This window comes from Chlamydomonas reinhardtii, chromosome 3 (assembly GCF_000002595.2).
Source record: "Chlamydomonas reinhardtii strain CC-503 cw92 mt+ chromosome 3, whole genome shotgun sequence".
Taxonomy (NCBI): domain Eukaryota; kingdom Viridiplantae; phylum Chlorophyta; class Chlorophyceae; order Chlamydomonadales; family Chlamydomonadaceae; genus Chlamydomonas; species Chlamydomonas reinhardtii.
This window is the reverse complement of record NC_057006.1, coordinates 2,847,582-2,858,945: the sequence shown is the minus strand read 5'-3', so window position 1 is coordinate 2,858,945 and position 11,364 is coordinate 2,847,582. Positions and strand designations below refer to the sequence as shown.

The 11,364-nt window shown below is 66.3% G+C and overlaps 3 protein-coding genes across 3 annotated transcripts; 1 reads left to right on the top strand and 2 right to left on the bottom strand.

Annotated features, from left to right (window-relative positions):
- Positions 1-98: 98 nt before the first annotated feature.
- On the bottom strand, positions 99-5,315 carry CHLRE_03g162650v5 (uncharacterized protein). The gene is made up of 8 exons (XM_043060729.1): positions 4,909-5,315; positions 4,381-4,524; positions 3,805-3,866; positions 3,463-3,556; positions 2,919-3,053; positions 2,478-2,686; positions 1,321-1,858; positions 99-1,133 (listed from the first exon to the last, which is right to left on the bottom strand). Exons 1-8 carry the CDS (start codon positions 5,254-5,256, stop codon positions 1,020-1,022), a joined length of 1,644 nt encoding a protein of 547 aa, XP_042925858.1. The 5' UTR covers positions 5,257-5,315; the 3' UTR covers positions 99-1,019.
- Positions 5,316-5,415: 100 nt separating this feature from the next.
- Positions 5,416-8,355, top strand: CHLRE_03g162601v5 (uncharacterized protein). Its single transcript, XM_043060728.1, has 5 exons — positions 5,416-5,861; positions 6,159-6,259; positions 6,755-6,905; positions 7,256-7,374; positions 7,778-8,355. Exons 1-5 carry the CDS (start codon positions 5,468-5,470, stop codon positions 7,943-7,945), a joined length of 933 nt encoding a protein of 310 aa, XP_042925857.1. The 5' UTR covers positions 5,416-5,467; the 3' UTR covers positions 7,946-8,355.
- A 16-nt stretch (positions 8,356-8,371) lies between these two features.
- Positions 8,372-11,113, bottom strand: CHLRE_03g162550v5 (5'-methylthioadenosine nucleosidase). The gene is made up of 6 exons (XM_001703503.2): positions 10,990-11,113; positions 10,821-10,884; positions 10,454-10,658; positions 9,996-10,121; positions 9,349-9,495; positions 8,372-9,051 (listed from the first exon to the last, which is right to left on the bottom strand). Exons 2-6 carry the CDS (start codon positions 10,880-10,882, stop codon positions 8,890-8,892), a joined length of 702 nt encoding a protein of 233 aa, XP_001703555.2. The 5' UTR covers positions 10,883-10,884; positions 10,990-11,113; the 3' UTR covers positions 8,372-8,889.
- Between the last annotated feature and the right edge of the window lie 251 nt (positions 11,114-11,364).

The window sequence follows — 11,364 nt, the reverse complement described above, 5'->3', positions numbered from 1 at the left end:
AGTGAAATCGTGCTGCAAAGGTGTAGGAAAAGCGATGTCCCGGAAAGGAAGCGCGGCAGCGCCAATCATGCACGACATGCAAAATTGGCGGGAAAGCGTGTGCCCAGGTTTTACAGCCGGAGCTTCCCTGCCCCGCCGGACGCTCTGCGAATCCCTATCCAGTGCAGCCCGCCACACATCACAGCCCCGGAACTCTTTGCACACTGCCGCGGAAACGCCGCCGCCACCACATCCCTTCTCCTAGCGCGGTAAGCCCGAGTGGCAGCCCGGAGCACTACGAACGAAGACGACAAAGCTCCTGCCCTCCCACACCGGGTCTGCAGCCCGGCGACCGGCGGCAGCTTTTGCATCACATGTTTTGTTTTGTGCGTCGGCATGCCACCGACGCACACACATTACGTTTCAATGCCGTTTTTTGGGTTCAACTTGATAAGCAATGCCCATCGCGGCGTGCTCAATTGGCCGCTTTCGACGGCTCTTCGCCAAGGGTGCTCTCTGCTCTATGCGTCTTTAACGGCACGCGGCATGAACCCCAACAGCCTAATCAAAGCACGCTGCACGCATAATCGCACACGCACCGCCTGAGAGGTGCTGAAACAATATGCTAGCGCATGCGCTGGCTCGGGTCCCGCGGCGCGGCCCCCCCCCTACACACACGCACACCCCTCGCGCGACTGTCGGCCACATCAATTGACAATTAATCCCCATTCATGCGGCACGCCAAACCTAATGCGCACGACCACACAACATGCGCGCATGGTGAATGACCACACAGGCAGGTACCCACTACAATACTACCTATCCGCCCAACCCTGCGCTCGATTCAGCATTTCCCACGCCCGCCGCCGCCCTGCCCCCCCCCCAGCCGCTCCTCTGCAAGCGCTGTGCCGCCCACCTCCACACGTCGCCGCCGCTGCCGCCATACGCCGCCGCCATACGCCGCCGCCGCCATTCGCCAGCTCCTCACCGGCTCCCGCTCTTCGCCGCCGCCGCCTCCCGCTCCTCGCCTCCCGCTCTCATCACCACGGCTCCAGCCCTGCCCGGTACTTTGCGGCCTTGAGGGTGTTGTGCAGCACTGCCGCAATGGTCATGGGGCCGATGCCGCCCGGCACCGGCGTGATGGCGCCGGCCACCTGCGCCGACACACAGAGTCACACACAGTCGTATGCGTCACACACACAGTGGCATGCGTCACACAGACACAAGACGCGTCACATACACATCGTTTGACACACTGCTCTGTGCACACACGCAGCACATACAGAAACCAATGGAGCCCAAACCGCCCACAAAGTGAGACGCAAAGGCGGCACCGCTCACCCGTGACACCTCGTCAAATGCCACATCGCCCACCACCTGGAACACCACATTGCGGTGGCTGTACAGCGACGCCGCCACGCCGCTACTGCCGCTACTGCCGCCGCCGCCGCCGCTGCCGTCGCCACAGCCGTCGCCGTCCCCGGTCGCCGCGCCGCCGTTGCCGGCGCCCGCCGCCGCGGCTGTAGCAGCCGCGACAATGCTGGCTGACGACTCTGCATCGCCCAAATCCGGCGACACCACAGCCGTGCTACTGCTGATGGTGGTTGAGCCGCTGCCGCTGCTACTGCCGTCGCCACCGCCGCCGCCGCCGCTACCCCTGCACTCCCCGGTCTGCCGGCCCTGGCCCTCCGAGTTGCAGCTACTGCCGCCGCCATCGCTGCTGCTGCTACAGTTTCCGTTGCTGCTGCCGCTGCCGTTGCTACTGCCGCTACTGCTGACGCGCGGCGGGCTGCGCGGCAGCGTGCTGACGACGTTGATCCCCACGTCGATCACCACCGCCCCCGGCCGCACCCAGTCGCCACGCACCAGCTCCGGGTGCCTGTGTGCCGTACGGCGGCGGCGGCAGCAGACAGGCGGCGGCGGCGGCGGCGAGTGTGTTTTAGAGATGATACGGCAGGGAAGCATGCAGGCGCGCGTATGACAGGAGGCGGGACACCTGTGAACGCCTGCGCCACCCAATAAACACACACACACACGTACCCAAACGCCCTTCTATTTGTAACCTCCAAGCCCACACACACACACATACACACAAACACACACACACACACACACACACACACACACACACACACACGCAGCCACTGTGGTCGTGCTATCGCGTGCTGCGTGCTGCGTGTTTTGTTATGTTTGCTGTTTTTGTTTTCTGCCCGAGAAGAGGTAGCTCGCCCGATGGGTCTGAGGTTGTTACACCGGTAGTAATTCCGCAAGGGTTACTGGCGCGGTGAAGGGTCGGAGTGCGTTACCCTGTGGACTCCAGAGCTGTTTGCGCTCTGCCGGGGAAACGCCAGGTCACGGCAGCCCTCGATTGAGAGCCCTGTCGTTGGTTATACCAGATACACGATTCACGTGATCTGGCAGAATAATCGTGGAAACCGTAGTCAAACACACACACACACACACACTCCCCCGCCCCCGCCCCCCCCCCGCGCACTCACCCCACGGCCACCACCAGGATGTCGGCGCTGCGGGTCAGGTCCGGCAGTTGGTACGACTGAAAGCTGTCGCCGCCGTCAGGGCCGCCGCCGCCGCCGTCAGGGCCGCCACTGGGGCTGGCGGGCGGCGGGGGCGGCGGGGCGGGTGCCGGCGTGGGCCCGGGCAGTCGCGGCAGACACACGGCCGCCGCCGCGCGCTTGCGCTGCACCTCCTGCGCGCCGGAGGCGGAGGCGGAGGCGCAGGCGCGCCGAGGAGCACGACGACGACTTTTCAGATCTGGCTGGCATGGCTCGGAAAGGAACTTGCATTTGGGTTGGTGTAGAGCCTTATGGTGCTAGTGTACCACGTGCGCTCCGCCGCCTGCAATCGCCCGCGTCCGTCCCAATACCGTGCACTCACGCCCCCGCCCCCGCTCCCGCCCGCCCGCCCGCCCGCCGCCGCACCTGCTGGTCCTCGAACCACTCCCGGTAGCTGCGGCGGTGGCATATGGTGACGGCTGCCGCGCCCTTGTCTCGCAGCATGGCGGCCAGCGGCGTGCCCACAATGTTTGAGTCGCCCAGCACCACACAGTTCTTGCCCTGAGCGGCGGCAGCGGCGGCGGCGGCGGCGGCGGCAGATACTGGTGCCGTACATGCGGCGGCGGCGGTGCGGTGTGGTTGTGCCACGTGTGGCAGTAATGATCCCCATGGCCGCCGTAGCGCCCGCTCCGCCCCGTTCCCGCCCCGTCTGCGCCCTCCAGTGAGCCCATCCTGCAGTCCGCCCGCCACCCTGAACCTTCCCCCACCCCACCGCGTAACCCTCTCTCCCCTCACCACTTCGTTAGCCAATCATGAATGTATCCCGCCTCCCCCCGAACGCCTCCGCCCGTGCTCCTATCTTAGCTTGCTTTGGTTTATTTTGGGCTGGTAGTTACCCCCACCTCAACTAATCATGAATGTAACCCCACCCAACCCACCCCTTGGCCCCTCCTACCCCCCCCCACCGCACCTGCACGTCCACGCCGCTCCGCCGCAGCAGCTCTATGCAGCCCAGCGGCGTGGCGGGCACCAGGCGCACGCCGCGGCCGCGCATCAGCATGCGACTGGCGGGGGGTTACATTCATGATTATTTAGGGGGGGAGGGGTAGGCAAAAGTGGCGGGGCGGCGGTGGCGGCATGGGTGGCAGGCAAGCGGTGGGAGGCGAGGGCCGGGAGGGGGGAGATGAGCATGCAGGCAATGCAGTATGCGAAAGCTGATACGGATTGCACGTACGGTCCCGCACGCTCCCGTCCCCATACATAAAGACACGGCCCCCCACCCTCCCACCCACCCCGGGCCTCTCACTCTCACCCCATGTTGAGCGGGTGGAAGCCGTCCACGTCCTTGCGCGGGTCCAGCACCTCCATCACCGCCTGGGGGGCAGCCGTTCATGGAGAACGGAGTGATTACATCACAAGTATGCGAGGGCAAGGCATGTAAGCGGGCAGGCCGGCTGGTGGCGGGAGCAGGAGCAGGTGGCCGGGTGGCGGCCGCGTGGCCGGTCACGTGGTGAAGCCAGGCGCAGTGGCAGAGAGGTGCAGCGCATGTGCTGTTGCTACTAGGCCCTGGCGGCAGTGCGGCCGTGGCGCGCAGGCGGCGCCGGCGCGCCGCACTTGCCACGCTCCTTCGCAGGCCCCGGCCCCCGCCCCCCGCCCCCGCCCCCTCACCCACCCGCGTTTCCTCCTCCACCTGTCCCAAACTCGGTCAATGTGCGCCTCGTCTCCGGCGCACGGACGGCCAGACCCGCGTATCCTGCCGCCCGCCGCCGTGCCATGCCCTCCGCCCCCCCTCCCGGGCGACGATTCCTTCGCTATGGCGACCTATTTCGTGAGGAACGTCCAGATATCCTCCCTCCCTCTCTCCCCCCGGCCCACCCCTTCCCCTTACCTCCTCGCTGAGGTGCCGGGGCAGCGGCAGCTGGATGAGCACGCCGTCCACGCGGCCGTCGGCGCACACGTGCGCCAGCGCCGCCTCCAGCTGCGACTGGCTAACTGTGTCGGGCAGGTGGTGGACGTACGTGTTCATGCCGGCCTGTGTGGGTGGATGGGTGGTTAGGGGTGTGGGTGGGTGGATGGGTTGGTGGGTGGAGGGTGAGTGGGTGGTTAGGGGGTGGGTGGATGGAGAGCGGCGTCGAGTCGTTCCCAAGCCGAAGGAGTTGCGAAGGGACTCTCCGGGGGGTAGTGGGGCGGGGATCGTGGCCGGCAGTGCTGAGCTGTTGTGGTGCTGAGGTGGTGTAAAGCTACGGCGCCACCGTGACGCGGCTCGCAGCCAGCGCACCGTGCCAGCGCACCAAACCGCCACACCATGCCGGCAGCCCTGCCTTTAGCCTTCCTGTTTCCCCTGTTCCCCTCGCCTCCACGTCTGCGCGCCTTCTGGGTTCATCCTCCTCCTCCTCCTCCTCCCCTGTGCTCCCACCTTCTGGCATGCCTCCTGCTTTTTGGTCACATACAACATGGAGTCTGGCCGGCTGCCGACGAGCACCACGCCCAGCCCCGGCGGCCTGCCGAGAAGTTCGGTCAGTCGCGCGACGTCGCCGACAAGCTCCCGCTCCCAGGCAGCTGCCACCGCGCGCCCATCGAGAATCACCGCGCGACCGCCGACGCTAGGTTTGGTGAAGGACAAGTTGGCGACCGGGTTCAACGCGGGCTGTCCCGCCGGCACCGCTCCGGAAGCGAAGAAAGCGTTGCTAATTTGCCGACATGCCTGTTCTTTTTGCTGCGCTAACTGGTAGAGCAGCCGGCACACGGGAACTGCTCGCCTCATTTGTGACTCGTCAGGGTTTCGTGCAGGAGACGGATTGCAGCTGTTAGGTGTGCATTGTTTGCGTTCCACTTGTGCGATTTCACTTGTGTTAACGCTGAGGCGTGGCACGGGCGCATGAGCAATTTGCAGAATTGTCATCGGCGACGAGGCCAGTTTTCTCGTTCTGCGTAATTGCCCATGGCAAGCTGACATTGCTTCAATAGCTATCAACATGGCCATGTTAGGAAAGGTCTGCTCGCGCTTGTGCGTCTCGACGGGTCCCACGCAAGCGGCGACGCGCGCGTTGTTGAACGTGCATCATGCTTCCGCTGGTGCCAGCTACGCTCATGGATTGACAGCCTCGCCGCAGTGGCAAGTCGCGCTAGCGCGGCGCATCTCGTGTTGCAGCTCGTCTGCGAATGGGCATGCAAGTGCACCGGAGCCGAACCGACCCTCGCAGCAAGGGGAGACAAGCTCCGTGACTGAGGACCGGGCCTCAAGCAGCAATGGCGCCTCCTCGAGCGGGTCAGCGGGCTCGTCGAAAAGCAACGGCGACGGTGTGGTCATCACCGTGCCCACCATGCTCACGCTCGGCCGCGTCGCTGCGATCCCGGTGCTCATCGCAGGTGCGGGGCGGTAGGGGTGACGCGGGAACAGTGGCCGTGCAGCAAGTGTCGCAAAGGGGTTCAAGACGTTGCGCGGGACAAGGCATACTCACGACGGGAAGGAGGGGCCCACACGGCCTTCGGTGACCCACCTGGCAACACATGGCAACACATGGCCACACGGCCACGCAAACGGCCACGCACACGGGCGCCCCTCCTCCACATGCCGAGCCCCCGCCCCGCTTGCTGTCCCACACTGACTCATACGCTCCCTCATCTCCCTGCCACACACACGCGCGCTGTCTCGCCATCCGCCAGCCTGGTACTGGCAGTCTCCCCACTCGGCGCTGGTGACCACGGCGGTGTTCGCCGCGGCCTCACTCACCGACTGGCTGGACGGATACCTGGCGCGGAAGATGGTGAGGGGGAGGAGGTGAAGGGGGAGGAGGTGAAGGGGGAGGTGAAGGGAGGAGGTGAAGGGGGCGGTGAAGGGGGAGGCGAAGGGGGCGGCGAAGGTCGGCGGCGAAGGGGGCGGCGAAGGGGGCGGAGGGGGCGTGTGCTAGAGAGCAAAAGGAAGGGGACGCGTGGGCAGTAATGTTGGCGAGTGTAGGGCGGGGGCCCGGATGTCACGAGCGCGGAGGGAGCGTGGGGCGGCGGTGGGGCGTGGGGCGCTTGGATGGGGTGTGTGTCAGGTGTCAGGTGCGCATGGAGAGCCGGCACGCGCAGGATGCCTCTTTCATGTCGGGCCACCGGACCCCTCAAATCGCCCACGCCTCCTCCTCCTCCTCCTGCTCCCCCTGCCCCGGCCCACATGCCCAACACCCTTGTGACGTTGCCCACGCGCCCGTACACACCCCGCCCCAGCCCACCTCCCCCTCCTCCCCTGCTCCCCCCTCCTCCCGCGCCGCACCCAGAACTCCTACAGCGCCTTCGGCGCCTTCCTGGACCCTGTGGCGGACAAGCTGATGGTGGCGGCCTGCCTCATCCTGCTGTGCACGCGGCCGCTGGCGGCGGGGCCGGCCTGGCTGGCGGGCAACGACTGGCTGCTGCCCGTGTGCACACTGGGTGGGTGGGGATAGGGGTGGGGTTGGGGGCGGGGGTGGAGGTGGTGGTGGGGGAGGGAGGTGGTGGGGGTGGAGGTGGGGGTGGTGGCGACGGCGGTCCCGGGTGTGGAAATGGAGGTTGGTGCAGTGGGCGGTAACAGGGAGGGGGGGAATGGGCTAGCCGCACGGGCTAGCCCCACGGGCTAGACTCATCTCGATGCCAGCTGCCATGGGCTCGTGGGGTACACGGTGTTCGGGCTGGGGGCTGGAGGGGGGCGGACCCTGCTGCACTGACCACTGACCAGCCCCGTAATACCTCTGCCTGACACACCCGGACCCTTGCACCCGACCCCACACACGCGGAACGCGCAGCCATCATCGGGCGCGAGATCACGATGTCGGCGCTGCGCGAGTGGGCGGCCACCGCGGGCCCGGAGGCGCGGCAGGCGGTGGCGGTGAATGCCTGGGGCAAGTGGAAGACGGCCAGCCAGGTGGGTGGGGGGCGCCAGCGTGTGCGTGTGCGTGTGTGCGACTGGCAGTACGACGTCTAGAATCGTTGCCAAGGCCTCGCCTCGTCTTGTCGGGGAGTAGCATGTCGCCATGAAAGGCGCGATGGTACGGGACACCGGGTGCCGAGGGCAAAGCGTACTATCACGTGCAAGTCGAGGGGTGCCTTGCCCCAGGGCCGCCAGCGCCAATTTCCCCTCCTCACGCGCTAAACGAGCGCGAAATGCGCGGCAGCGGGGCTCACGGTTGCCTGAGCGAGGAACTGCTGCCCGGCGCCGCTGCCTGCCGTGTGTCGCCTTCGCCGCCTGACCACCCACGGACCCGCCCGCAACTCCATGCCCGCAACTCTCCCCGCCTGGGGACCCACGCCCACCCGCTCACCCCCAGATGGCATCGCTAACGCTGCTGCTGCTGGTCAAGGACGGCGGCAGCGGCGCGGCGGCGGAGGCGGCGGCGGTGGCGGGCGCGGCGCTGCTGCTGGTGGCGAGCTGGCTGACGGTGCAGAGCCTGGCCATCTACATGCGGGGGCTGTGGAGGTTCATGGCCAGGATGTGAGGGGGGGGCTGTGGAGGTGGTCAGGGCGTGAGGGGGGTTGCAAAGACGGTTGGAAAAGCGGTACAGGATGGGGGGTGTGGTGGGGGCTGTGGTGGTGGGGGTTGTGGTGGGGGTTGTGGCTGGGGGGTGGTGCTGGGGGCTGGTGGTGGGGGCTGTGTTAGGGGTGAGCATGGCCTTGTCACTGTGTTAATGGGCGCTGTTGATGTCAAGTGGGACTGTGGGAGAATGCTGAAGCGGACCGTGGAGTGGTGGATGAGTGCTATGGGCCGGCGGCAGCTGCGGAAAGACGTCCTGGCAGCGGCCCATGAACACACGCACGGACACAAGTCGCAGCCGAGTGACTGACACGCGCGAAGAGCGATTGCGGCTGCGGGCTGCGTGTAAACACCAGCATGTAACACCGCGACGTTGACAAACGATGCCGCCATCAAAAGCGCGTTACAAGTCACGGATCCCAAGGAGACGGACAGACGGTGTAAAGCAGCGCAGCCGCGCGACAGACGGCTGGACGCCCCCACCGCACGATGCAGGTTGAGCTTGCTCACGCAAGTGTCCTTGTCACATTGTGCCCCCGCAGTCGGTCACATGACTCACACGCTCAGCACTGGGACACCTCTCGCTCGCTCACGCCGCACCAATCAAAGCACTTCCTGCTCCCGGCCACGTGCCACCACGCTGCTCAACACTCGCGTCCCATCCACTTGCCTAAACTGAGCGTCACCATGATCACCACCACTCCCTGCCTTTCAACCCTTCTCCCACCTGTCACCTCTCCAACCAATCGCCTCTCCCACCCCTCCCGGGCGCCCACACACACACACACGGCGATCACAGCGCCCACACCGCCCACTCACAGCGCCCACACTTCCAGCTCCCAGCACCCACGCTCCCAGCTCCCAGCGCGCCCCCTCGCTCCCAGCTCCCAGCGCCCCCTAGCTCCCAGCTCACAGCGCCTGCAGCTCCTTGCCCGCCAGGAAGCCCAGCACCTTGGGCAGCGTGCCCTGCAGCGCCGCCGCCGCCGAGTGCAGGTTCTCCAGGAACTCCTCCGCCGTGGGCCGGTCGCCGTCCACAATGTCCGTCACCGCCTTGACGCACATCAGCGGCACCTAGGGCGGGGTGCGTTAAAGAGGTGCAGGGTGGGGTTGAGGCAGGCGGTTATACTCATGTTTAGAGGGGCGGGGGCGCAGGGAGGCGTGTCAGCGGTGTCAGCAGAGGTTGTGACAGAGGGTGCATGCCGTGTGCGAGGCAGGGGCCGGGGGCGGGTGCGCCGGTGCCTGCACGTTGTGACGTTGCCCCGCCCTTGCCCGCCAGCCCCCGCACCCCTCCTCCGTCTCCTTCCCTGCTTCACTCCGGCGCACGTCAAACCTGACCTCCCACACACGCACGCGCACCCACCCACCCACCTTGTACAGCGCGCACGCCCAGGCGATGGCGGCGGCTTCCATCTCCTTGAGCGCGGCGCCGTGGCCGGTCATGATCTCCATGCATTTGTCCGTGTAGTCGAGGCTGTTGCCGCTGCTCACCACACCCGACTTGAGGCCCAGAGCGGCCTGGGGTGGGTGGATGGGCGGGGTGGGCGGGGTTGGGGCCGGGTGGGCGGGGTGGCGTGTTGGGGTGGGAGCAAGGGGCAGTGGGCAAGCTGAGGTGGAGGAGGGGTGGGGGCGGGGTAGCGTGCGATGATGATTCAAAATCATCGCCAGATTAGAAGCGTGGCTGAACGTGCGGTATGGCGCCGCCGGCACCATCCGACGCACATCGTTAGGCTGCCGGTGTGGCGGCGGGGTTGGCGTCGCCCAGCGCCGTGCCGCGACCCCTGTGCCCCTGCCTCCCTGTCTCCCCGCCTCCCGGCCCCCTGCATCCCCTCTTCCTCCTGGCCCTCTTCCTCCCGCCCCCATCTTCCTCCCGCCCCCCACCTCCTGCCCAAGCCCGCCCGACTACCTACGGTGATGTACAACGACTCGCTTATGCAGCTGCAGTGCTCCTTGCCGCGCGACTGTTCCTTACGGGATTGGTTCAACGTTAATCCCCACCTCCCGCCGGCCAGGCCCACCTGCAGGTGGGGCGTGGCCAGCAGCGCTGCGTGGCCCAGCCCGTACTTGTCGAAGGCGGGCAGCGGGATGCGGCGGTCGTGGTTGATCACGGCACTGCCCAGGAACACGTCACCGATGGCGGCACCCTGGTTCAGGTTGGCGGGGTAGGTGGAGGAGGGACAGGTAGACAGGGAGGAATGCAGGGGAGGGGACTCAGGGGAGGCGGGGGCGCGTAAGTACGGTAGGCCGGTTCCCTCTCGCGACTTGCCCTGACTGGCGCATCCACTCGAATCGCCCTGTGTTGTAAGCCCTCCCGAAGCTACAGCCCCGCCCCCGCCCAGCACCGCCCCCCCCAGCCCCCGCAGTTCCTCCCTCTCCTGCCTCTTCCTCTTCGCTCGTCGGCTCCCCACCCGCCCAGCACCGCCGCCCGCTTCACCGCCGCCCGCTTCACCGCCGCCCGCTTCACCCCCCCCCCCACCTGAGCCTTGAAGCCGCCGCAGGTACCCGCAGAGATGACCACATCGGGCTTGAAGGCCAGCACAGCCAGGTAGGTGGACAGCGAGGCGGGCACGGTGCCCACGTTGTCAACGCCGTGGTCCTTGCACTTGCCGTTCCACACCACGTGCACAGCCAGCCCCTGGTGCTCGCCAGAGTAGGTCACGCAGGGCGCGGGACCGACGATCCTGCAAGGTGAGAGGAGGCGGAGAGGAGCGGAAGGGCAGCGAGCGTGGAGGGAGGGGGGGCAGGCAGCGAGGCGCGGGCGGCGGAGCGAGTGTGGGCGCTGGGCCGGTGCGGCGAGTGCTTGTTCCCGCGCTCTGGGCTGGCCCACGGCGGTTCGTGCTTACTTTGCCGGCACATCCTCCTTCAGGCCAAGAGCTTGGATGAGCGGCTGCGCCTCAGCCTCCATGGCTACAAAACGGGGACACGCAAAAGGCCGGTTGGCTCAGCGGCCTCGATTTGCACAACTACATTTGGGACTTGCGCGCCGTCGGCAACATTGATGTGTGCGCTCACCGAAAACGAGTAGAACGCTCTTGATCATTTTGGTGTTTGCAACAAACAAAGCTCGAACGAGGCAAGGTATGGCAGTGGCCTTGAATCGATATGACAGCGCTGTCCGACAAGAGCAGCCGTGGATTAAATACCACGGCTTTTGGTCATGTATAAGTTTAACACTAACTGAACCATGTGCTGAACCGTGCGGCGTGCCTGTGTGCCACTGACCCACTGCCCGCCCAGGCCCGCCTCCCTGGCCGCCCGCCCCCGGTGCCATTCGCCTCTCCCCTCACGGTGCCTGCAGTGCTGCTGTCCATGCCCCGTATCTTCCCCAAACAACATCGCTGTGTGATGTGTAAATTGCGTGTGTGCTTTGAATTACCGAAAATGGTT

What these genes read in the sequence shown, in the direction of transcription:
- CHLRE_03g162650v5 (XM_043060729.1), bottom strand. Translation starts at nt 5,256, where the DNA reads ATGAGGCGAGCAGTTCCCGTGTGCCGGCTGCTCTACCAGTTAGCGCAG. An exon ending in AGTGGTTCGAGGACCAGCAG is followed by an intron (nt 2,687 to 2,918) that starts GTGCGGCGGCGG and finishes TCCGGCGCGCAG; the next exon opens with GAGGTGCAGCGCAAGCGCGC. An exon ending in ATCCTGGTGGTGGCCGTGGG is followed by an intron (nt 1,859 to 2,477) that starts GTGAGTGCGCGG and finishes TACGGCACACAG; the next exon opens with GCACCCGGAGCTGGTGCGTG.
- CHLRE_03g162601v5 (XM_043060728.1), top strand. Translation starts at nt 5,468, where the DNA reads ATGGCCATGTTAGGAAAGGTCTGCTCGCGCTTGTGCGTCTCGACGGGT. An exon ending in GATCCCGGTGCTCATCGCAG is followed by an intron (nt 5,862 to 6,158) that starts GTGCGGGGCGGT and finishes GCCATCCGCCAG; the next exon opens with CCTGGTACTGGCAGTCTCCC. An exon ending in AGTGGAAGACGGCCAGCCAG is followed by an intron (nt 7,375 to 7,777) that starts GTGGGTGGGGGG and finishes GCTCACCCCCAG; the next exon opens with ATGGCATCGCTAACGCTGCT.
- CHLRE_03g162550v5 (XM_001703503.2), bottom strand. Translation starts at nt 10,882, where the DNA reads ATGGAGGCTGAGGCGCAGCCGCTCATCCAAGCTCTTGGCCTGAAGGAG. An exon ending in GCGGCGGCTTCAAGGCTCAG is followed by an intron (nt 10,122 to 10,453) that starts GTGGGGGGGGGG and finishes AACCTGAACCAG; the next exon opens with GGTGCCGCCATCGGTGACGT. An exon ending in TGGCCACGCCCCACCTGCAG is followed by an intron (nt 9,496 to 9,995) that starts GTGGGCCTGGCC and finishes CACCCACCCCAG; the next exon opens with GCCGCTCTGGGCCTCAAGTC.